The sequence below is a fragment of the Balaenoptera physalus genome (genome assembly GCF_965194825.1).
Source record: "Balaenoptera physalus genome assembly, chromosome: 6".
Taxonomy (NCBI): Eukaryota; Metazoa; Chordata; class Mammalia; order Artiodactyla; family Balaenopteridae; genus Balaenoptera; species Balaenoptera physalus.
Window position 1 is genome coordinate 94,321,090 of NC_138885.1, and position 24,928 is coordinate 94,346,017.

A 24,928-nucleotide genomic window follows, 5' to 3' on the forward strand; every position below is an offset into this window, starting at 1 on the left:
AATAATCCACCTACATAAATGTGAAACAATATAAATATAATATTAGCTATATTCACATATTGTCTACTCTATCACCCTGCATGGATAGAGAGACCATGGGTAGGCTCTTCAGCTTTCTTGCTTTCATCTGAGGCTATAGGTGTAGAATCCCTGATTTCTACAGACTCTGCTGTACTATGTAAGGCAAGGTTTAAGTTAGATTAAAACCAACTCTAACACTTGGAAAATTACCATCTACAATGAATGCCATGTAAATATTCTTTCTTAGATTCCTGTGTTGCTCTTCTTTCAGTATCATCATTTCAAGTTCTGTTGTAATTTCTTTGATTTCTTGTCCTATTTCAAAGGCTTTCTTTCTCTGGAGCAAATAGCATAAGATAGAAATGTGTCCAAATATATGCTATTTATCATGTGGTTAATTTTAGATCATGTTATCCCCAAAACTATTGATTCAGAGGAATAGGGTGGTTCTGAAAAGAATAGACATTGTCTCTTTCGCTTCTTTTCATGGAACTGAAATGAGGGTAAAGTTTTCCTCTGTCTTCAAAATCCTTAATAATCCATGGATTAAGCTTAACCCCCATGAGCAATAATGACATATAGCCACTGACATCAATTAAGAGACACCTCCCTGCCTTGATGGTAAGTGTGACACTACATCAACCCCCAAAAAACCCACTTCCTTTCCAGCAAACAGAAAACAGCAGAGGACATGAATTCACTGGCAGCCTTAAACACTGAAGGAGAAAATTGTGTTTGTTTCTGGCAAACATGAAGTCAGATCTCTGGTATTTCTTTCTCTTCTGCTTCCAAGTTGAAGTTCTAACAGGTAAGTGACCTACTGAATATTTATTATTAAGTTATAATTCAAGTCAACATTAAGAAAAATCAATTGGAAAAGGTTTTTTTTGTTTGTTTGTTTTCAGAAAGTAAGAACGATTACAGAAGAGCCCAAGTCCATGGCTAAGGGTGTTTATGTCACTGTTTTAAGATGAAGAAAAATGTCTCATCGGATCATTAAAACTTTAAATTACCTGCTTGAAGTTACTTTTTAGTGGATAAAGTAGAAGAGTGGCTTACTGTTCTCAGAGAAAGATGAAAGGCAAAATGACTTGTGTCAAGAGAATGAAAATTAAGTAGTTCTGGCATTTGGGCTGGGGATTCTTTCTGAAGGAGAAAATAAGATGGAAGGGCTTTGAAAAGAAGGATTTTGATTTTAATCTTATCTGGGTGGTCTTTTGTCAGAAACGCCCTGGCTGCCACAGAGTTTTTTCGACACTAATGTCAAGGTCCTTCTAAAAGGCTAAGGAGTAGTGGATGATGTAAAAACACTCCCTAGCCTCTGTAGACATTAAAAAGATCATTCTGAAGTCCTCAATTCTTTCTCTTACATGGTATATATCACACTCTACTTGAATACTTTAGATAATGTTACCTACAATGAAATTAATATGTACTTCTGCTGCTTCTTACTTGGTACATTTTCTATTATTTTTGTTTCATCTTTAAGTCTGAGCCTCATGTTCTTGAGGCTGAGAAAAAGCAAAGTGAAATTATATTACATTGGGAAGTTCTACTAACACTAAAAGTGCAGACAGAACTTTTAGTAGGTATAACTTTATTTAGAAATAGGTTTTGCAGTGGTACCAAAAATAGACTTTATTTTTCTCTCCAAAGAATTAAAAAACAAAAGTGTATTGGTCAAATATTTGATCTTGTGGTGGCTCAAGGTGGCTCCAATGCTCTTAAATAAAGAGGAAAGAGGAATGAGGAATTAGAGTCTACTTAAGGTCCCAAGGGCAGTTTGGGGCCACTTGCTTGTTTAACTATGGCTTTTATACAACCCAATGAAATCCTTTAGCTGCATGAGCAACAAAGGAATAGCTTTGGAGTTGATATTCATTCATTCATTCACTCATCCATTCATTCAGCACCAAGCACTTGTCGTGCAGGAGGTACTGTGCCAGCTGCTGTGTGTACAATGATGAGCAAAATCAGGTCAGCCCCTGCTCTCACGAAGCTAACTGAATGGCTGGGAGAGAGACACTAATCAAATAATCCCATGAATGAATGACAATTACAGGCAGAACTCAGTCCTATCAGAGGATGTAACAAAGAAACCTGCATAGACTGGCGGGTGTGGAGGTGCGGTTGGGGGGTGGGTTCATCCAAGTCTTTCTTGTGGAAGTGGCACTTGAGCTGAGCCTTGGAGGACAAATAGGAATAAATGGGGAGAATGGTGGGATGGTGGGTGAGAACATTCCATATCATGAAAAGAGTAAGTGCAAAGGACCTGTGGCAGGAAGGAATGAAGTAAGTCAGGAAGCTGGAAGAAAGTGGATGTGCCTGAGTACAGAGAGGAAAGGGGTTGGGGATGGTGCAAGATAAGGCAGGAAAGGAAAGCAGAGACCAGACCATTCAGACCATATGCACCATGTGAAGGATTGTGGATTTTCTTCCAAGAACATTGGTTCAAGTCATTGAAGGGTTTGTACTGCTAAAAAGCATCCAATATGCCAAACCCATTTAGGCACTTATGGTGGTGATATTATGCTCAGGAGATTTGAATTAGCAATGGTGTTACCACTGTGGAAGGATCGATCCAGCCTAGGTGGAATTATTTCTAGTTGGCAAATTAAGCTGATGAATAAATTGTACTTCTGGAATGATATTTATCTTGGAAAACCAACGTTCCCCCTCATCAACAGAAAACCATGCCATGTGCAAGCTGTTATCCTATTTGACAGGTGGCAAAATTGGGGCACAAATGGCTAGATGGAGATAGTAAACTGCTGAACAATCTTCATATTCAAAATATCACCACAATGCATGTATCCAGTAACTACCATTTTAAAGGCTCTAAATGCAAAGTAAAGAACGAAACTGAAGTCAACTAAGCTCTTGCAGATCCTTTCCTTTGGCATATTTTTAATCCTCCCAACTATGTAGGCTTTCTCATCCCATGAAGAGGTAGGCATTCTTACTTTCAGTTAATCTTTGAAGAATCTCAGACCAGGAAAGGCTAAGTGTTTGGTTACCTAGTAATTAGTGGCAGAACCAAGATTAGAATTCAAATATGTCTGATTCCAGTATCCACATTCTTTCCACACCATGTTGAAGTAGTGGAGATATAATATGAATCTCAAAGGAGAGAAATTCTCATCAGTTTTGTTATTTGGTTGGTGAGTTAAGAGGAAAGAAATCTTGGTGATTCTCAGTCTTCTACTGATCTCAGTGTAAAACTTAACAAAGTCGTCTTCTTTTAATGATTCTGGAACAATAGGAGGCTCTTAATCGTAAAAGGATCTGAGAAAAATGGGACCCTCTGTCTGCATTTAGAAGACACTCTTTCTAGACATTATGGGCAATGGAGACCACGCGGGTGACCTGATGAATTCTGGTTTTGGAAAGACCATTTTAAAAGCAGTGGAGTGGGAATGACCAAGGTTGGGTGGTGTTTAATAAATGTGCATGTGTAATGATATGTTCAGGGTGGAAGCTGGAAGGGTAACCCTCAGGCTCATTTTGAGCCTTGATTTTTGTCACCCAGGCATTGAAGCAGTGATTCCTGAACTCCATCACCTCCAAAAAAACCAGCCCTTTGGCGCCTCCAGCACTTGCTCCTCCCCGGAGCTCAGGGAGAGTCCTGCGGAGCTGAGCTTACATTTAACCCCCTCCCAGCACCTCCTTCCAGTGTTCTTGCTGAATTAAAAAAATCCACATTGTCCATCTTTTCTTTCAATAGATGAATTCAGGGCATTCTCACTCAGCACAAGAAGCCTATATTGATTTCACTCCTTCAATATTATGTTTATTTCTATTTTCCTTGGTTGCGGTATTCTTTTTTATTTTTGTTGGTAGGAGGAAGTTTCTTTTAACTCCCCTCTTTCCCTCTGTAATTTGGAAGGTTGACTAACGTCCTAGTTGACTAATTCATTATCATGTTCAGAGCAGCTTAATTGAATATCTATTTATTATTGTAGTAAAGTAAATAATGACAGTAGCCTTGCTTGACGTGTTTACCCCACCTCCCATCCCCCGCAGCGACGTGAGAACTTTGGAATGTTCTCTTTTCACTCTCTTGCTTTCCGCTTAGTGAACCCCTGCCCCATACATGGGTTTTGTTGAAATAACTGAAAACTTGTAGTTGCAGATCATTGCTAAGTTTCCTCTGACAGTATTTCTCTTCTGGTTCAAGAATTCTTTACACTCACGTCACCTTTTCCCAGCGGCAGCATCATTCTTGCCATCTGCTCCTGTCCTGTCATCCTTGTTCCGATCCAATGATCAGAAGACTTCCATTATTTTCTTCAGATACCTCAAACTCTGAATTCCAGCATGGGTAAAGATGTCTTCCTTTACTCTGATGGGTGACTAATCTCTTTTCTGGGAGTAGGATTCCTGGACTGCACTCTTTTAATAGTCTCTGGATATTCATTCACTATATGCTGGCTTCTAGGGTTGCAGGTGAGTAGTTCCATGTTAGTCTGCCTCTCATTACTTTGCAAGTAGATTAAAAAGTATCTCTAGAATCTTGTTATTCATTTCAATAATGGAATTCAGGAATTCCACTAGGATATGCCTAACTCTGTGAGTGTTTTCATTAACATTGCTTGGGACTGAGTGAGCCTTTTCAATCTGCAGACTTCAGGTTTTTTGGGGCTTTTTAAATTTTGGGGATATTTTCTCCCAGTAGTTGTTTAGTCATATCTTTTTCTTTGTCTTTTTTCCTTCTTTTTAGACATGCCTATTATTTTCATGTAAGATCTCGAGATCCTTGTTTTATCATCATTAGTGAGCAAAATGAATTTCATAACTTGCCATGGCTGTTAACAACTCCCTCAGATGAAACGGAATATTATAGTTCTTAAATTGCTAGCAGCATATTCCCATTTCTTGGTAGAAACAAAATGTAGGTGTGTAGGGAGGACCTCAATTCTCATCTGAGCTTTGCTCACTGTGTATCCATAGACTTGTTTGACGTAAAAAAAAAATTGGCCTCAGTATTCACAGTTGTAAACCGAGCAAAACCCACAGTTCATGCTGTCTCCCTATCCTAAGAATATAAATTTTATACATAAAAAGTTGTACTGGGCTTTACAAATTCAAAGCCCAGTATATATATACACATATATATACATATATATACACATACATATATACATATGTATGTGTATATATACACACACACACACACACATATATACCAATCATTTGTAGCCTTCAATACCCAAAGAAAAGACCACGTTTACTCCATAAATGGCATCTCTGTGTTACTGCTCTTCTAATAAATTGAGTCTATTAAATGACACGTTTTCATCATTCTAAGTAAAATAAGAATGTGGCGTTTAATACCTTTTGAGGAAAATTCAGAATTATACTTTGGAAAGTGGAACTTAAATATGTAGAAAACATGTAACACAAATGAAAGCTGTTGGTCAACAAGCAATTTTTTTCCATTAGTTTGGCCTGTATGGTCGATTGAAACAGACTGAGATTTGCGAGTTTAAAGAGAGAGTCAGAAATTGGGATATGAATCTCCTCTGACTCTCGTATAACATACCGATGGCTGCATCTACTTTGCATGAGGAAAAGCTAAGAAGAAGCAGTTTGTCTTTAAAGGAAGGTGATGGACTCAAGAATTTTGGGCTCAAGAATTTTGAGTCAGTCAACCACTAGTTCTGATAGTCTTTTGTTTTTCTGAGTGTGTTGCCATAGACATGGCACTTCCAACAAGCAACAAAGAATCACTTAAATGGAACTTTTTTGAATATGAGAAATCAAACTTTTATAGCCAACATTTATACTCTCCTAGGGCTTAGCATGAAAAAAAATTCATTCATGAAAAAAAACAAGAAACAAAACCTCTGCTGCCCTCACAATTCAAGTTCTGCTCATTTTGTACTATCTAAGACTGAAGCAAAATCTCCTAGTAGTTCCTGTTTGCTCTTATTTAATTATAATAGAGTTTCTTGTAGATGTGAATACATCTTTTTACATTTCTACAGGCAGATAAGTTACAGAATACTCATCAAGAATTTAGATCCCATCAGAGCAAGGACCCAGACTTTGTTGCAGGTTTAAGTACACAGGGCAGTTCAACACACAATGATCCATGAATGAGGCTGTCTAGGGAAACAGGTATGTTAAAGAATGTATTTTCACATCAAATAAATCATTTTATATATGTTTTTTGGTGCATAATAACCTTTTCAGTCGTAGAATACATATGTGGCACCAATGTAAATACTACTTTAAGTATTTGGGACAATTATACACCCAATACATCTTGAAGGAAAAGAAATACTTGAAAATAACTTCCAAATCTAGCTTAATGTTAAAAGCTTCTTTTTCGTTTTCTTCTCTTTTCTTAGCAAGTCTCTTTAGCTTCTGTGCTTCAGCTTCTATAAAATTAAGGGGTTGGACTAGATTATTGGACTAAGCAGCTCCTTAGAAATGTGGACCCTGATCTCAAATTGTCTAGATTCAAATCATGGCTCCACCACATTTTGCCTCTATGACCTGGGGCCAGTTACTCAAGCCTCAGTTTCCTCATCTGTAAAATAGGAATAAAAATAGAAAATCTGATGTCAAATGTTGTTATGAACATCAAATGATATATTGCATGTAATGAATTTGAAACCTTAATACATGAGAAACATGCAATGCTTGTAAGTTGCAATTATTATTATTATTTGGAAGTTTTTGAAAGCTTAGATGTTTATATAACTCCAAAACTATTGGGCTTCAGACAATTGGTTGGGCATCATTCAGTGTGAGACTTTGCCTTTGGACTTGGAAACAAGCATTCTCCATTATCCAGTAGATTGGATCCCCTGCTCTGTTTTTCTTGCTCATCTCTTCACCTCATTGCAGGACATTTACCAGCCATGCTCAGCTTCTATATTCTTCTATTCACTCATTCATTTATTATTATTGAGCATCTAATGTATTCCAGGTCCTAGGATTATTTAAGTGACCATGATACAGTCCTTATCCTTGTGAAGTTTATGTTTAAATGAGGAAGACAGACAAAAATAATCATGATCTAAGCTTATACACATTATAAATATATTGGTATAAACAAGGCTTTATTGAAATCATTGAGATAGGAGTCTTTGTCTGGGGGTCTCAGGGACAAAGCGGTTCTTTAAAGTGGTTCTTAAAGAATGAATGAGGATTTCTAAGCAGATAGAGGGGTAATGGGATATTCTAGTCTATGGGGATAGAAGTAACAATGTGAAAGTAATGGCCAAAAAGTATGGTGTAGCTTGAAGCTATATGGTCCCTGAGATTGTGAAAGGATTTTGTGTCATTCCAAGAAAATTGATTTATTTTTTTACCTCATAAGCAACAAGGTAGTGGATATTTTCAAACTGGGGAGTGAAATGCTTTGTAGAAACACAACTTTGCAAGCAGCATGGAGAATGGATTTGGAGGGAGAGACTGCTGTTGAGAAGGCCAGTCAAGAAGATGCTTCCACAGATGAAGGAAGATGTGAAAAAGTCCTAGTTTGGCAATGGGAATGGGGAAAAACCATCCATGAGCTAGAGTCAACTGGACTTGGTGACCAATTGGATCAGGACAGTCGGAGAGAGGGAGTAATGAGGAAGACTCTGAGGTCCTGATGCCTTAAAGGACAGGACTTGGGCTTGGTGAGTGGATGCTGAGTTCAGTTTGGAAATGTTACTCTTGATATGTCAGGGGACACATCCAGATAGAGACGTTGAAAGGAAACTGGAAATAAGGAACTAAGCCAAGGGGAGGAGTGGGCTGGAGATGAAGGTGTGGGTTACTGGAGTAGAGAGTAGAGTTTATTCTAATTACTTTGTAAATATCGCTATGAAGTTTTATAACACCTTTGGGATTTTTCCATTTTCACAAAGAAAATCAGTTTTTACGAGGAGAAAATCAATCTTTCATTAAAAAAATTATGCATTTTAGAGCATCAAAGGTTGTTTTACCCCCTCTACAGAGTTCCTTGGAGAATAGAAAATTCACACATTGTGTGTGTGTGTGTGTGTCAGCGTGCGTGTGCACGTGCAGGTGCGCTCATAGTCTTTTGCCTTTTTAACTTTCTCCTTACTTTTTTTCTTCATGTTTTTTTGACTTCCTTTTCTGCAAATGTTAAGACTTGGGATTGGGCTTATTTTGCCTACCCTTGCTACCAATTTCAATCACTACTTTAGATTATGGATGCCTTTGAATAATAATGTAAATATAGAAATTATGCATATATAAAAATCTGCTAATCAGGATTCCCAAAGTTTTAGCTAGTAGATGTATAAGAAATGACAGTGGTTTTATGAGAGGTAAAAAAAAAAGTGGTAGAAAGCATATTTTTTAAATGACAGAATTTCTTAGGAAAAGATCAAATGTAACAAAACCCTAATATAAACATTGCAATTTTTAGAACTTCACTTCTTACGTCACATTCATGTGCTGTGCTAAGCTAAAGCTTATCATTGTTGGATTACAGAAAATATTTTTAATAAGCACTATCAATAATTGCAAACTCAGGAAATCTTATCTTTCGATCACTCAGACCTTTGTGGAGGTTTGTGGTTAGAAGTCTGAGTTAAGGAGAATAAAGTGAAATTGCTGATCCGTCTCATATCCCCTGCACTGTGTGGGTTTTCTAAGTGTTTTTGCTAAAAGATTTTCAACCAGGCATAATACAACTGCTTATAAAGAGTCCTGGCAGGATGGGTTCTATCAAGACAATCTTACACTGAAGAAATGAAATAGTTTAGATGTAAAAGAATCAATTTGTAAATAAACTTCTGAATCACAATGCGATTCTCAGCTGAATGACCCTTTTCTTCAGAGATTTTTTTCTTAATAGCTCCCCAAAAAGAAGATGCAAATGCTTTTATCTTTTAAAAATTTTGAAGATCTAAAGAAATCATCTGATATAAACATTCTGAGTTTACTCTTGAAACCTTAGTCTGCTGATATCAACAGTAATGTTATAAAAATCATAGCAGCAGTTAACAGGTTTGAACCTCTATTGGAAAGATTGCACCCTTTAGACATAGTAGTCAATGTGATTAAGATATAGCACCTATTTTCTAGCGTACTTATAATCTAGGAGCACCAACAAGAAGTAAACAGATATGGTAGCAAAACGAAACTGAAGTCTGAATATTCAGATTTTTAGACTCATCACCAGGATTCAAGAGAACATATTCCTGTTTGTGTTTTTAGCAATGCATTAAATGCTAAATTTTATAGCATGGTGTTTCTATTGCAAATCACTAACATGCTCTGGTTATGAAACATCTGGATGTATTACAACAATCATTGGTTCAGAGGCACCTGTCCTGGACATCCATTGGGCAAATTTAATGATTCTGCACTTTAGAAGATAAAAATAATAACCAGGTTGAAACCTGTCTTCCCTTCTATAGACACAAAAGAGCCAAGAGAATAGTCAACCATCTAAACAAGTCTTTATGAACCTGGTAGATATTTATAATAGTTAAAGAACGTGCTTCTTTAAAGCTCAGCCAGATAATATTCATTAGAACCTGACATCCCAGTTGAGGAGGTGTCTTTTGTACTTGATTGTATATTTGCATGTACTTGTCTGCAGAAGAAAGGCAACATGCCGTAGCTAACCCTGGGATCGTGTCCCAGCTATGAGCTATGTAATCCTGGGAAAGGTACTCAGTTTTCTGGCCCCAGTTTAGCTTGATAAATTTAAGTGTACAGTTTAAAATGAAAGGCTTAACTGAATCATTTCTAAGAGCCCTTTTGATTCTTACATTCTATAGTCTACGCTTTATCTCCCCAGATTTATAACATCACTGAGATCTACATATCCATTCATCCATCCATCCATCCAATACATATTTAGTGTGACTTACTACTTACCAGGTGCTACTGTAGATACTTGGGATGAATCTGTGAATAAAACCAACAAGGTCCCTCATTTTAAAGCTTATGTTATAGTGGGGTAGCCAGACAGTAAACAAGAAAACGAAGCAGACAGCAACCTCAGGTAATATGTTAGAAAATGACTTGCGGTGTGTTTTGGATTGAGCGGTCAATGGTTGCTGGAGAAGTAAGAAGCAGCCACATGAAAATTAGATATAACATTCCAGGCAAAGAAACAACAAATTCAAAGCCCTGGGGACCAACTTCTTGTGTTTGAGGAATAGAAAGAAGAACAGTGTGACTGCAGTGTGGTGAGTGGCTGGTATAAAATGGTGTTAGCGAGACAGGGTAGATCACGCAAGTCATGGAAACTAGCATAAGGAGTTAGATTTTCTTTTAAATGAGATGGGAAGGCCCTGGATGCTTTATAAGCAGGGCAAGTGTACTATCTGATTATGTATGTAAGAAGATTATTCTGGTTTCCCTGAGGAGAGTGGATGGTGAATGGGTGTGAGTGAGAGCAGAAAGTTAGGAAGCTCTTGTCATCCCAGAGAGAGAGAATGCTGGTTTGGACCAATTGCAGCTTAGATGGAGAAATGGGTAGATTCTACCAGACATAGAACAGAGCTGCAGGAAATTAGACTTTCTTCCTGTAGAAGGATTTCAACAGTGATCCTCTAAGACTCAGTCTATAGTGACCACTTTGTAGCTTCATGTGGTTGCCTGCTTCCATTATACTTCCTTTGGTTGTTGCTAGTGGCACTTCAACCTCAGATTGTACCTCAAATCTTTCATCTGCCCAAGAAGCTGTGTGACCTCGGACAAATAATCTAATCTGTCTGGGTCATCAGTTGTCTGTATGTGGAAAAATTGGACTTGCTGTATGATTTGTATGTTTGCTAGGCTTGACTGTGTATGATGCTGGGCAGAAGTTGAATCATGTTACAGGAAACACAAGTGTGAAGGTAGGGGTGTTTACAGGATGTCTGAAACATGTACAGACTGTATATGAGAGCTTATGGGGATTGGAAATGGAGATGGTTATGGTAGGGAGAGTGAGGAACATATCAAAGACAGTGTGAGAGAATATTTTGGAGGATAATTTTATAGTAAAAAGCGGTATGTGTGGGCTTCCCTCGTGGCGCAGTGGTTGTGTATCTGCCTGCCAATGCAGGGAACACGGGTTCGAGCCCTGGTCTGGGAAGATCCCACATGCCGCGGAGCAACTAGGCCCGTGAGCCACAACTACTGAGACTGCGCGTCCGGAGCCTGTGCTCCGCAACAAGAGAGGCCGCGATAGTGAGAGGTCGCGCACCACGATGAAGAGTGGCCCCCGCTTGCCACAACTAGAGAAAGCCCTCGCACAGAAAAGAAGACCCTACACAGCCAAAACTAAATAAATAAATAAATAAACCCAAAAGTTAAAAAAAAAAAAAAAAGCGGTATGCGAAGCAAATTTAAGCTTGATATAAGGGAAGAAAGAACAAGAAGAAAGAGATTGATGAGGGGAATAGTCACAATTTTCAACTACTGGTATGACAGGGGAACTGACCAAAGAGATTTGACACCCAATCAAAGCAGACACCGGCTATAAAAAATGGTGCTATCATACCAGTACTCCTGACTGAATATTAGACTTGGAGATAAGAACATCCAGGGAAGGTGGAGAAAAGATTCTAGCTGCTTCAGCAGTTATAAGGAACTAACATATTCAGATTTTCCTTAAATCGTCTATCCATTAAATGCTTTAGTCATGATTATAGGAATGATCTCCTTTTGATACTATTTTTCAAATATCATCAAAGGGGCTTCCCTGGTGGCGCAGTGGTGGTCTGCCTGCCAATGCAGGGGACACGGGTTCGAGCCCTGGTCTGGGAAGATTCCACATGCCGCGGAGCAGCTGGGCCCGTGAGCCACAATTACTGAGCCTGCGCGTCTGGAGCCTGTGCTCCGCAACAAGAGAGGCCGCGATAGTGAGAGGCCTGCGCACCGCGATGAAGAGTGACCCCTGCTTGCCACAACTAGAGAAAGCCCTCACACAGAAACGAAGACCCAACACAGCCATAAATAAATAAATAAATAAATAAATAAATAAATTAATTAATTAATTAATTAATTAATTAATTAAAAAATATATATATCATCAAAGACTAAGGATTTTGTGATTAAGTATTTGATCATATCTGTTCTACAGGTGCCAAAGTAATTATGAAGCAATTGATTAAATCCCCTATCTGATTCCTTTAGTTGAAAACAATCAAATAGCAGACCAAGAGTTGCCAAATCGTTTTCCAGATGGAAAGTTTAAGCATCGGGTATGTGGACACTTAAGTCAGGCTTCTTGTCACCACATTTAATAACAAAAAGGTGACCTAGGTAGTTTTTAGATTAAAAATGATAAAACAAATAACTAAGAGTGTCCCGTAGAAATGACACTTTGGGATCTCCAGTTACTCCTCTGATGTCAATGGCGCTGTCACTCAAGAAAAACTTAGGTAGTTTTCCTCGCCATACCTAAATGTTTTTATGGGCCAGGAAGATTGTCTCATTAATTTTCATTTCTCCTGACTTCATGGAACAGCCCAGTAAGATGCTGGGACAGAGAGAGTGTTATGGAAACATGGTTTCTCCTCTGGAGAACCCAACAGCAAACTAGTATCTCTCTTGGTTGTTCATGGTCTCATCTAGATATGTTCTCATCCTCAATCCATAGAGAGTAAGTGTTGGAAAGAACTTTAAGATGTCTTGGTCTCACTTCCTTATTTCACAGCTGAAGAGACTAAAGTCTAGAGAGGTATCCTTGTCACAGAGACTTGCTAATGGCAAAGCCAGAATTTTCCTCTGGTTTCCTTGGGAACCACTGCATTGCACTTCTATCACCCTGCATCGCCAACCATTATATTTCATCTTGCGTTGGGTTATAGGTCATAGTGTGGGCCCAAAAGGAGAAAAAGCTGCTGACAAAATCATCTTCCGAAGTAGAAGACAATGCATCTACATCTGTGTGTGCACAAGGTGGCCGCAGACACTTTTGTTCCAAGATCTCTTTGTGGTTTACACACTGCTATTCTGAAGTCCTTGGGAAATTTGCTCTGAACATTTCTAAAGGAACTGTGAACCAGCTCACTGATTTTATCTTCTGCAATAGACAGTAAAGACATAAGCATCAAAGCAATAGTAGTGCAACATAATTTACTTTCAGACAAATAAGTCCCCATGCAAATCATCTTTCACTTTAATCTAATGTAGGTTGCACCTATTCTCATGTGATGAGTTTTTCCCCTTTGCCTTTTGCTTACATTTACCCTCAGTTCTTTAAATGAAACAAGCATTGTTTTTCTTCTTTATACTTGAAAATTATTTTATTCTAGAGCAAAACATCTATTCACAAAAGTGAAAAAATATAAATGTACAATTTAACGAATAGTTACAAAACATACTACCTTACTCCTACAATTATCACAGGTCAAGAGGTAAAACATTGTCAGCCCACAGAAGCCTCTCCACCCTTTGTTTTCCTTCCCGATTCCAATTCCTCTTCCCCTTTATACAGAAGCATCATACTGAATTTTGAGATATTCATTTGGTTTATATATTCTGTTTCTATTCTTTTAGTCATTATGCAAGAAATCACAACATGCATACTTCATTTATCAAAGTCTCAAGTTGCATACACCGTTTCTAGCCTCCTAGACAATGTGTTTTAGGTTGACAGTTTCTTTCAGTACTCTAAAGATATAAGATGTAATTCCACTGTATCATGACTTTTACTGTTGATGTTGAGATACCACCTGTCTGTCTAACAGTTGCTTCTTAGAAGGTAGTCAGTCTCTTTTCCCTGGCTGTTTTTAGGGGTTTTATTATGATTTGTCTAGATGTGCATATTTAAAAAAAAATCTACTTGTGATTTGTTAGGATTCTTGAACCTGTGGATTTTGATTGCATTCTGAATAGTTTTTCTAGCCGAATTTTCCAGTTCAACAACTCTCTTTAACCATCTAACAGGCTCTTAACATATCTGCTGAGTTTCTAATCTCAGTGTGGTTTTTTGCCAATTCTAGTTGGTTCTTTTTCAAATTAGTTGACTTTTTTTCTTTGTTTCCTGTGATCTATAGATATTATTACAAGTTTGTCTTTTATTTCCTTAAACACAGAAGGCTCAATTGTTTTATTTTGGGGATCTGATAATTTAAATATATAATTGTGTATTTGGTTTTGGAGTCTGTTGCTTCTGTTGTTGTCTTGTTTCCTTGCATGTCTGATTATTTTTTATGGTATGCTTGTCATTATAATTATTATTTGTAGATATGAGTTGAAGCCTAGGATGTAAACCTTTTCTTTCTGTAATAGTTTGCATTTTTACTTTTAAAAGCTTAGGGGTAATAATAATCCAAAATCACCTTAGACAAAGTTCAATTATTGAGATTTTCTGGACCACTGAAGTGATTTGAAGGTGGGCTATAATCTGCATGAAGGCTGGTTTACTTCTGGTTTAACCTGTGTTCCAAGGCTGTAGCCCTTTGGGATTTTGAGGAGCTTATTGAGGAGAATGTCTTTTACTAGATTTCTCGCTTTCAGACTCTGGGAGTTGAGACTTGAAAGCAGAAGTTTGAATCTGGGAGAGCAGCACATGCTCTCGAAGTAAAAGCAACTTCTAACCTTCGCTTATCTCTCTGGATTCTGGTTCTTCAAGTTTAATCTAGTAATTTCTTCTTTTTTTCAGCTCTTTAATCCTTTACATTAATATTTTTAGACATTTCATTCAGCGTGTTTGGTTGTTTTGGTGTGGGAATTAGTTTGAATAACCTGGACTGCCACACTGAAAACTAGAACGCTTGTGTATATTTTCACAATCAAATCCCCAATTTGAAAATCTATTCCCTAGAAATATGAGAGATACAAATGAAAGCCTACAGGTATTAAGAACAGTAAGTAACTATGGTGAATTTTAAATAAAATGAACGCACTGGTGTAAGCAGAACTGTGACAAGTGAAGCCAGGAGGGTAATGCTAGTCCTGTTATAAAGTGGAACAGTTCTTTCCGAAAGCAACATGGCGGTACCGAGTGTTTTCAGAGTCTTTAAATATTTTGCCCACATGTCAAAATATTTACATAAAATCAAAATGCTGAAAATAACCCCAACAGTCAACATTAGTAGAATGCTTTAACAAATTATGATAGATTAACATTATGCCCTTTTATATAGCCATTAAAAAGGATAAGTATGATGACTATGTAAAAAATGGAATGTTTATGATATAACATTAACTGCCAATAGAAGAACAAAAGGAATAGGTTTGCTATATAAAATAAGTATATGTCTGGAAGATAAAGAGCAAAAATGCAGAAACGGTATTTCTATTTCACTGGAAAAGGAGGAGTAGGTAATTTTTTTCCTTAAAAATTCTTTGTACTTGTTACATAGTTTTCTCAAGAATAAAAACAGGGATTTCAAAATTTAAGCTAAAAACTGTCATGCTAATAATTTTTCCCAATTTCAGCATGAAACTTTGTCATATTAAAAAAAGAAGAAGAAAAAAGGAAGGGAAAGAGTTGTTTGAACTTATAACTGAATAACTCAGAATCTGCAACCAGGCCAAATCCATTTCAGTTTCCTTCTTCTGTGATCCCCACGTAGCTTGCAAAAACAACCTTGGTTTCCTATAAGCTAAAATTTATTTTTAAAAATGAAAAAGTAAACAAAACTCTGGGTCTTTACCTTTATCATCAGACTTTGATTCAGTTCTCAATGGTTGAGGTTCAGAGAAGACATGTTTCTATCATTTGAAAATGAGTCATCTGTTCTTTCCCTCTCTAGCGGGAGGGTATAGTGTAAATATATACTCTTATATAACCATTCATTTTTAGTTTAAGCTGTTTTGTGCTTTAAAAAGTTTTTTCCCTAAAATATGTCTATCCCCAAATCTCTCATTGTTTGACTAAAGTGCTAATCCTCCTTCAAGTTCAATTTTCAAAGTCACTTTCTCCAAGTGGCATTATCTGATTCTCCAGTCAAAATGTGACCCCATCTACCTTTACTTGACTCCATTCCTAGCATGAATTATGGTGCATGACTTCATATTTATCTATCATCTGTCTCCAGTATGAAATCTGCCCAAAGGCAGGAACCATTTCTCTTTGATTCATACTATGTAAATATGTTATTTAATATATTATATATTCATATATGATAAACAAGTCTCTGGTTAGGTTTTTTCCCAAGACACAGTTTTACCTTCATGTTCTATTTTTTGGTTGTGAAGTTCCTTCATTTTGTTGCAATAAAGGTGACTTTATGAAGAGAAGAGATGACTTTTGTGCTCAAATATAATGATTAGGTCAACAGAATCATAAAATGTCACTTTTTTTTTTTTTTTTTTTATCCAGGAGAATTCAATGCTTCTGCCACGTCTGAGATGTTTATATTTCACAATGGAGGTGTACAAATTTTATGCAAATACCCTGATACTGTCCAACAATTTAAAATGCAGTTGTTGAAAGGGAATAATATACTCTGTGATCTCATTAAAACAAAGGGAAGCGGAGACACGGTGTCCATCACGAATCTGAACGTCTGTCAATTTCAGTTATCCAATAACAGTGTCTCTTTTTTTCTGTATAACTTGGACAGTTCTCATGCCAGCTATTACATCTGCAAACTATCAATTTTTGATCCTCCTCCTTTTCAAGTAGATATTCTAAGCAAAGAATATTTGAATATTTACGGTAAGACATTGTTTTAATCTTCTAGACTTAAGAGTACATAGACATTTTAACAATTTTTCTCACTAATGAAAACAGTTAAACAAATAAGTATCTCTTGTGTTGGAGTTCATTTCGGTGCAATTGATGGCAATAATTTATGATGAAATATATCAATACAAGGATGTTTATTAATAATAAAAATAATTATATTAATCAGCAATATGAAATTTAATAATATAGACTGCTGAGTTAGAAATAGGTTATGTTGTCTCTAAAACACACATGCCATTGAAAATCAGGACAAAAATTAGGAGAAATATCCAAACCCATGGCTTAATGGCTGTCGCTTCTATTCACCTAAAGTTTAAGGTTTGGGTTTTGTGCTGGGAATTGTGGAATTAAGTGAGATGATTGAAAACAATAGTTTTATACCTTTACTTTTCCTACTTATTCTTTTGCAAAAACATAGACAGCGAAGTCGTTTCTATTAACCACATTTATAGAAATATACGTGCATAGAGTCTTCGGTTTTAGTTTCTGGATCCTTGCTATCATACTGAGATGATGTTATTTATTTACTGTTTACTGGATTTCATGATTGTAATGAAGGCAAGATTTATGGCAAGCTGTTTAATTTAAACAGCTCTTTTAAATTTGTTAAGTGAACTTGTGATTCAGCACTGAAAGAGGAGATTTGATTCTGAGAGTTTTTCCTTACTTTAATTTTTTTCCAACCCAGAATCACAGCTTTGTTGCCAGCTGAAGTTCTGGTTACCCATAGGATGTGCGGCTTTTGTTGTAGCGTGCATTTTTGGATGTGTCCTTACATGTTGGCTTACAAAAAAGGTGAGCAACGTTGATCTTTTCTTGCACTGGCTTTACTGAGGAATACGAGCAGTTATTTACTCATCAAAGTATGTGTTGCTCTTGCCAGAGTAATTTGATCAACAGGTAGATGATTTCCTTTCCTCAAGACATGCCTACTAATTAAACTACTAACTTGGAACAGAAGCTTATTTACTTTATAGCCGCTTCATTCCAAAAGGAATTCAGTGGCTTACAAAGAGCTATGTCATTATTATTATTCAAAAAAGATAAGGAAATTGGGGCCATGGAAAGACAAAAAAGGCAGGAGGAGGGTTATAAGATAAAAATAGATGCTTCCGACTTTTAAAAACTATTACATGTGGGCTGCAAATTTGATTCTAAGTTTCCAAAGTCAGGGCAGATGAAACAATGAGTTATACATTTTCCTCAACCAGTCAATTAAAAAACAATCAGTGAGAAAGTCTCGTAGGGCACCATCAGTAGTTGAGAAGGAAATCGCCAGCTTCTTTACGTGGTAAGTTATTAGGACTCCTTGCTTTTAAAGAAACCCACTGAAAAGCTAGGCAGAAAGATGAAAGAATAACAACAACGATAACAACAAAAATCTCTCTGTGCCGGGGGATATTCTTTTTAGTCCATCACAAAACGGGTTCTCAATCAAAGAACCTATACCATTTTGCATATTATGCAAGGGTGTTAGCACCCTCAGGTATATCCCAGTGTGATCGTTGGCCATACAGTGAGTATATCCGTGTCAGAAGGGAATTTGAAAGGAGAGATAAAGAAGGAAGAGAGGAAGATAAGCCCCGTGGTCTAAGTCTACTGGGGAAGGAACAGTAAAGGCATAAATGAGAAAAGACGTTGAGCAGAAACAGTTTTTATTTCAAGCCTTTTTCATATTGTTCTCCTACTTAGCCTAAAGTCAGGAGCCTAAGTCACATTATCACACTTTGTCATATACTGCAACAACGAATAGAAAACAGTAACAAACACACAAACACATCCCCCACAGGAATGGAGGTGGGGAAGAGCAGATGACAAATCACGTTTCTGACTTTTCTTGCAGAAGTGTCCTTCCAGCGTGCATGACCCTAACAGTGAATACATGTTCATGGCAGCCGTGAGCACTGCTAAAAAGCCTGGACCCACAGGTACAGTGACACGAGGGGGCTTGGGAAGGGAAGGGCGTTCTTTACATGAAGCCTAGAATTTTAATTTTTTATTTTAAAGGAAGGGAAAATGTCTCTAAGACTGAATTTTAGTATTTTCTGTAAAAAGCCACATTTTCATTTTAACTGAATTGATGCTCTCTCCAGTTCATTGAAAACAACATGCTTGTAAACCACTATTAAAAATAAACGAAAAGTTCATAAACCCCTATGGTATCAAGGCAATCTTCCAATCGATATTTTAAAAATTGGGGTGATTCTAAGTCTTCCTTGTTAAAAAGTTCATTAAGTCATACGATGAGATTTACTGAATATCAATTTAGTGTAAATTACTGAGTGAGGCACTGTGGGAGATACACAGATATGAAGGTTTTCGACTGAGATTTGGAAGAAAGATCTGGGCTGGTGTTCCCAAGGGGAAGAAGGAGAAATTGGTGAAGATGCTGTTATTTCAACGTAAAAAATGTGCATGGTTAGAGAAATTGGTTGGCTGCGGAAGTCAGTTAGGTGAGACTTTGACCTTTTTCATTCAGAGTGAGTGTTTCATTCAGAGTGAGTGTTGCAGTGTTCTTAAGTTGAGGACCATCCCAGAAAGTCTGAAATATCCATTCTTGTAAATCTTATGCCTTTGAGGTTGCAGTGATGGAAGGTGTATAATGAGACAGAAGCCACTGCATTTCTGCCACCACTCAGTGGTAAAGGACTTGTATAAAAGGGATGCACAAAACACCTGTAATCATGGAATTAAAGCATGGGAAGGGGCTAAATCGCCTTTAGTCCTCATTTTTTTTAGATGAAAGAAGTTGATATTTCTTCTGGTGTTCAGTGATTCTTTGGTTCTCCAGAGAGTTGATACCATAGCTTTGACACTAGCAAAGAGCTTGTGTTTCATTATTTTGCTATTGGAAGAAAAAATCTTTTCTCTCAATCTCTGTGCTTGTAATAATGTGTCTATCTTAATTTGGGTCCCTGAAAGCAGACCCTGAGACAGACACTTGGGTGCAAGTAGTTTATTTGGAAGGAAGAAGGGGTGAGGGAACAGAGGGAGACAGGAAAGGCAGAAAAGCAGATGAAGGTTGCATTACTAAGATCTCAGCTAGAGGCCACAGGACTTCTGAGAAGTATACAGATGTCTCCCAGAATTGTTCTTCTGAAGGATGGCAAATGGGGCATTTATCCATTGGCTCCCATCCCCACTGGCTTGGGGTTGCCTGCAGGATGCATTAATCTCCCTTGTTCCTGAGCCGTGCTCTGTGCATGCCATGAGGCTGCTCTTAAGCCTTCAGAGAAAGCCCTGAGGCAGAAAAGCAGAGAAATGCAGGGTGGGGCTATTTTGCTAGAATAGTCAGCATGCTCAGAAGTGGTGCAGCTGAAATCAGAGGGGGGTAGTTTCATGCTCCATCTACCAAGCCTAGCATATATCTTGCAATTACATGTAAACAAACAGTAACTGAAAATGGCCAGAGTGTAAGCTTCTTGAGGGTAGGCAGGGTCTTTCTTCTGTATTCCGACAGCATTACACATATACAATTCCAGGCAGAGCATGACTCAGCACCGCTGTCAAATATTTGTTATTATACGAATAACACCGTGCTGAGTAATGTATATTGGGTAGAGGGAGAGAAGACCTAAGACAGTCCTTGTCTTCAGTTTATAATGTCACTGGGACAGGTAATATGTTTGCATGGAGGGTGGAGTCACGTGATAGTGTTAAAAGTACTCAATTAATTGCAAAGTGGTAGAGTCCAGACAAAGTTTGCAACAGGAGCCAAGAGTGGGCTGGGTAAAACTCCATGGAAAACGTGGAATTGGTGCTCAGTCTTGAAGCATAAAGAAGAGTTTGGACGGGGTATGTGTTTGCCTGTGTGTGTGTGTGTGTGTGTGTGTGTGTGTGTGTGTGTGTGTGTGTGTGTGTGTTTACAAGAGGCAGAGGAAAGGGGAAGCCTTGCTAAAGGGGACTGGCACATGGAGAGCTTTTAAAGAACTTATGCTAAATTTTTGTTACAGATGTGACCCGTAATTTGGAACTCTCTGGCAACCAGGCATGAGCCACACTGGCCAGTTCCCCCCAACTTGAAGAGCAAGATTCTCTGTTTCCTGGACCACAGAGAGTCTGACTTGATTTGACTACATACATCTTTTGCTGATGTTTTGTTCAGTCTGGACCAGTGACTATATCAGTCAATAGGGATTTTAACAGACTGCCTTAGTACTGTAGAGTTCTCTCAAAACAAATACCCTCTCGCAGCTAGCTTTATAGAAAGCCCAGCTTGTGTGTGCTCAACAAACAGACCTCACTGGGATGGAAACCCTGTCTTCAGATCTGCTTCTAAGCAATGCATCAGCCAGGAAAACAAACACATCTATAAAAATGTTTTAAAGATGTCAAGGGTATGGAATCTGCAAAGCAAATGGGCAGCTGAGGGCCAGAGTCTGTCTGCATTTCACTAACAGACTACCTCTTCTTTCTGTAGGGAGGAGCATTCCTTTTATAATCAGGCAGGAGAGGGAGATGCTTCAAAACTGCAGTTATTTTATTTTTGAGGTGTGGATATGTAAGGATAGCCTACTAATACAGTGGAATACAGTACTCTTTCTCCAACTTCTGAACCCCAGTTGACCACTGCACAAGCAATTTAGGTGCCTTCTTCTGCCCTCAATTTTCCTTTTAAAAATACTTCCACATAAGTACTTGACAGACATACTGAGTTGGGAGCTATGTCTACATTTTTTCCTTCTGCTGCTCAGTTTCATAGATACAGCTGTAGCCTAGTGAATATAACTTGCCTATATTCTCCCTAAATAAGCATAGTTTTTGCTCCAGAAAGATATCTTATTTTCCCAAATTCAGTTCAAATGGTTTACTTTGCTGACTCGTTGACACCAGTAGTAGGAAACATTGCCCAGAATCAAAAGTGACTTCATTTTTTGATATTCTTTTCTACCATTATCTGTGTTTTCATGGTGCTATTAATTACAAGCTAGGCTATTTTGGGAGATCATGCTAAGACTGTAAACAAACAAAGGAATCCATCTTTCACTGTCAAGCATTGTCCTGGGAGATAGAACCCATGATCTATTCAGCATGAAACCTGCAGTTCCTAGAGGTCACTGCCAAACTATAGCCGTGCTGCATCTGGGCTTTATAGGTTGAAACAGCCCCCATCAGCCTGGAGCAGCCATCCAGACCTGGGTGGAATTCACAGAATTGAGAAACTCCGCTTAGCCAGGACAAACAGGTGCGCTTGCCCCCAAAGGCTGAAGTCACCCTGGGGACCAGAGTGGGTTTGCCTGCATTTTCCTCCAGGATCTGTGAAGAAGCACAGATGTGTCAAGGAACATCTGTATGATTCCGTCTCCTAGAAACCATTCAGCCTGGAAACCGACCCTGGCCCCTCAAGGCAGTCTTCCTTTGAATTTGGTTTAGCTGGAAAGATTCTTAAGTACACGCAACATGTGATTATTCTTAGCTGAAATATTTTCTCCACTTCCTGTCTGCATGCCCAAGGCTTCTGAAGCAGCCAATGTGTATGCAACAATATTTTCAACTTAGGTAAAAAAGGGATTATTTAGCAGTTTTAAAACTTGTAGTTGCCTGCTTATAGTTTACTTGAAAAGTGAGACCTGATGTGTCATTATGCGTACTTATTTTAAGCATGTGTAATGCTGGATATGTACAGTACAGTACTGAGTGTGTAATTTGAATCAAGTACGGTGTTTCGCTGACTTGGGCGACCTGGCTGTCTTTGCAGAGGTGTTCTCTGAGTTGTTTGCAGTTTTCTGCGTGGGGCGTCAAGTGGGGAGGACCTCTCTCATGTGGTCTGCTGCTCCTGGCTGCCCAAGTTGTGCCCTGAAGTATCCTCATCCTTAGCCCTGGACATTTCAAAGTGAATTATTGAAGAATACAATTTCTGTGAAATAAAAACTGGTTTTAAGAGGAGCTAATTATGAAATAGATTTTTGTAGTAGTAGGAAACTAAAGAATAAACATTTGATATTCAGCTGAAAATATCTCTTTTCTTTGGGGAGGGAATTGATTACTGTAGCCAGCACCTGCAAATTTGACCTTGTTCTTAAAGATCGTTACACTGCTTGGAACAATTCCTCTTTTCATTTTTTTTTTTTTTTTTTTTTTTTTAATTTGAGACAACTACAAACATAAAAAAGTTGGAAGGCCAGCAGAAGGACTGTTATTTTTCTAAGTTTCTGACCTAATGCCCTGTCACCTCTGACTGGTATATATTTCTTATAAACAATACGCTCGCCACCATAAGCACCATATAATCATCAACATCAGAAAATTAACATGGAGACATTGCTGCCCCTAATTCTCAGACTTCATTCAAGTTTTTCCAGGTGTCCTTTTTTTTTTTTTTAAACTTTGGGTTTATTTATTTATTTATTTTTATGGCTGTGTTGGGTCTTCGTTTCTGTGTGAGGGCTTTCTCTAATTGCGGCAAGTGGGGGCTATTCTTCATCGCGGTGCGCGGGCCTCTCATTATCGTGGCCTCTCTTGTTGCGGAGCACAGGCTCCAGACGCGCAGGCTCAGTAATTGTGGCTCACGGGCCCAGTTGCTCCGCGGCATATGGGATCTTCCCAGACCAGGGCTCGAACCCGTATCCTCTGCATTGGCAGGCAGATTCTCAACCACTGCGCCACCAGGGAAGCCCCAGGTGTCCTTATAATGTATTTTATGCAAAAGATTCCATCCAGAATCTCCCTTTCCATTTAGTTATCACATCTCTGTTGTGAACGTCAGTCTGTACTGTTCCTCAGCCTACGCTTTTATGGCCTTGGCTCTTTTGAAGATTACAAGCAGTTATTTTGCAGAAGGTCCCTTGATTTGTGTCAGTCTGATGTTTCTCCATAATTAAAATCAGGTTATTGATCTTTAGCCAAGATAACACAGAAACCATGCTACTTTCTTTTAATTACATCTTATCAGGTGGCTCAAAATCTCAACTTGTTATGTTACTGATAACATTCATTTTGATCACTTGACTAAGTTAGCATCTGTCAAGCTTCTCCTCTGTAAAGTAACTCTATTCCTCTGTATAGTAACAGTTTATAGGGAGGTACTTTGAAATTTTGTGAGTCATCTGTTCCTCATCAAAGTGTCAATTTATTCATTTGTCCATATAGATATACATATATATGTATGTATGATTTCCTATTTTATTCAAAGCGCAAACATTTGTTATTATTCTAGGCTAATTTTGGAGATCATGCTAAGATTGTGAACAAAGAAATCCATCTTTCACTGTCAAGCATTGTCCTGGGAGTTAGAACCCATGATCCATATTGATGCTTAAATTGTCCCATCCTTGGCCAGCAGGAGCCTATTGAAACTGGCTCTGGTGTCCTTTGACCAGGGCCCCATCATTCTTTCAGCACTTCCTTGCTTTCTGGCAGAACAAGATCCTCCAGGCTCAGCTCGTGTTTTTCCCTGTCCCAGTGCTGGAATCAGTTGTTTTCCGAAGGGGTCCTGGTTTCTTTGAGTGAACAATGGTTTTTAGAAGCCAAGATTTAAGCATTAGTAAATGCTCATTCCTATTGCGATGTCCCTGCTCCAGGATCCTCAGTGGACAGAACTGGGACACACACATCCACACACACACTAATTTAGAAGTAAATGTGTGTGCCTATGTGTATGTGTGTGGCTATAAATATACATGTATATATAATATGTATATTTAAGTATAGATGTAAATGTGTGTATGTATATACATATATATGCATACATATACACATTTACAATTGTATTTATTTCTGTACCTATATCTGTATATGTTGAAATCCATGAGTTCACACCTATGCCTTTTATTCTAATACAACACTACAGAGTTCATTCTAGACTTATTCCTTTCTATTATTTGTTCCTCTTATGACATTGAGAAACCTGCCTCTTATTATCCTTAATATGTTCACTTATTTGATCAATGCCTCAGGATGAAACCAATCTCCCATCTCGGTGGCATCCCCTCCCCCCCATGATAGCTTCCTCTTTCTGCCTGGGCTCTGACTCCCCACTCTGGGTGTTCCCACCCCATGTACGCCCTGTTTGGGCTCTAACAGCCCAGGCTGGGTGGTTTCATTCATCCTCAGCTGGGGGCCACAGTGGCTCCCTTGGCCTGGGATGCCTAACCTTATGGCTTGTGTTTTATACGGATTCCCAGAGTTTGCCCTTCGTGTTAAGTTCTGCTTGCCTACAGTGATTACTGGTTCGGTACCCTTTATTGCCAGCTGTTCCTTCCCTGTCTCACTTCCTTATATCTCCAGGAACTCCAGTTCAGACACCCTTTGTTCCTTCCAGGGCTAGGGGAAAGCCTGGTTTCCCACTGTTGC

The 24,928-nt window shown here is 38.3% G+C and overlaps 1 protein-coding gene across 1 annotated transcript; it reads left to right on the plus strand.

The window, feature by feature from the left end:
- The first annotated feature begins 65 nt into the window (after window positions 1-65).
- ICOS (inducible T cell costimulator) lies at window positions 66-24,928 on the plus strand. Its single transcript, XM_082467409.1, has 5 exons — window positions 66-829; window positions 16,268-16,606; window positions 17,325-17,431; window positions 18,480-22,938; window positions 23,257-24,928. The coding sequence occupies exons 1-4, from the start codon at window positions 772-774 to the stop codon at window positions 18,618-18,620; spliced, it is 645 nt and encodes a 214-aa protein (XP_082323535.1). The 5' UTR covers window positions 66-771; the 3' UTR covers window positions 18,621-22,938; window positions 23,257-24,928.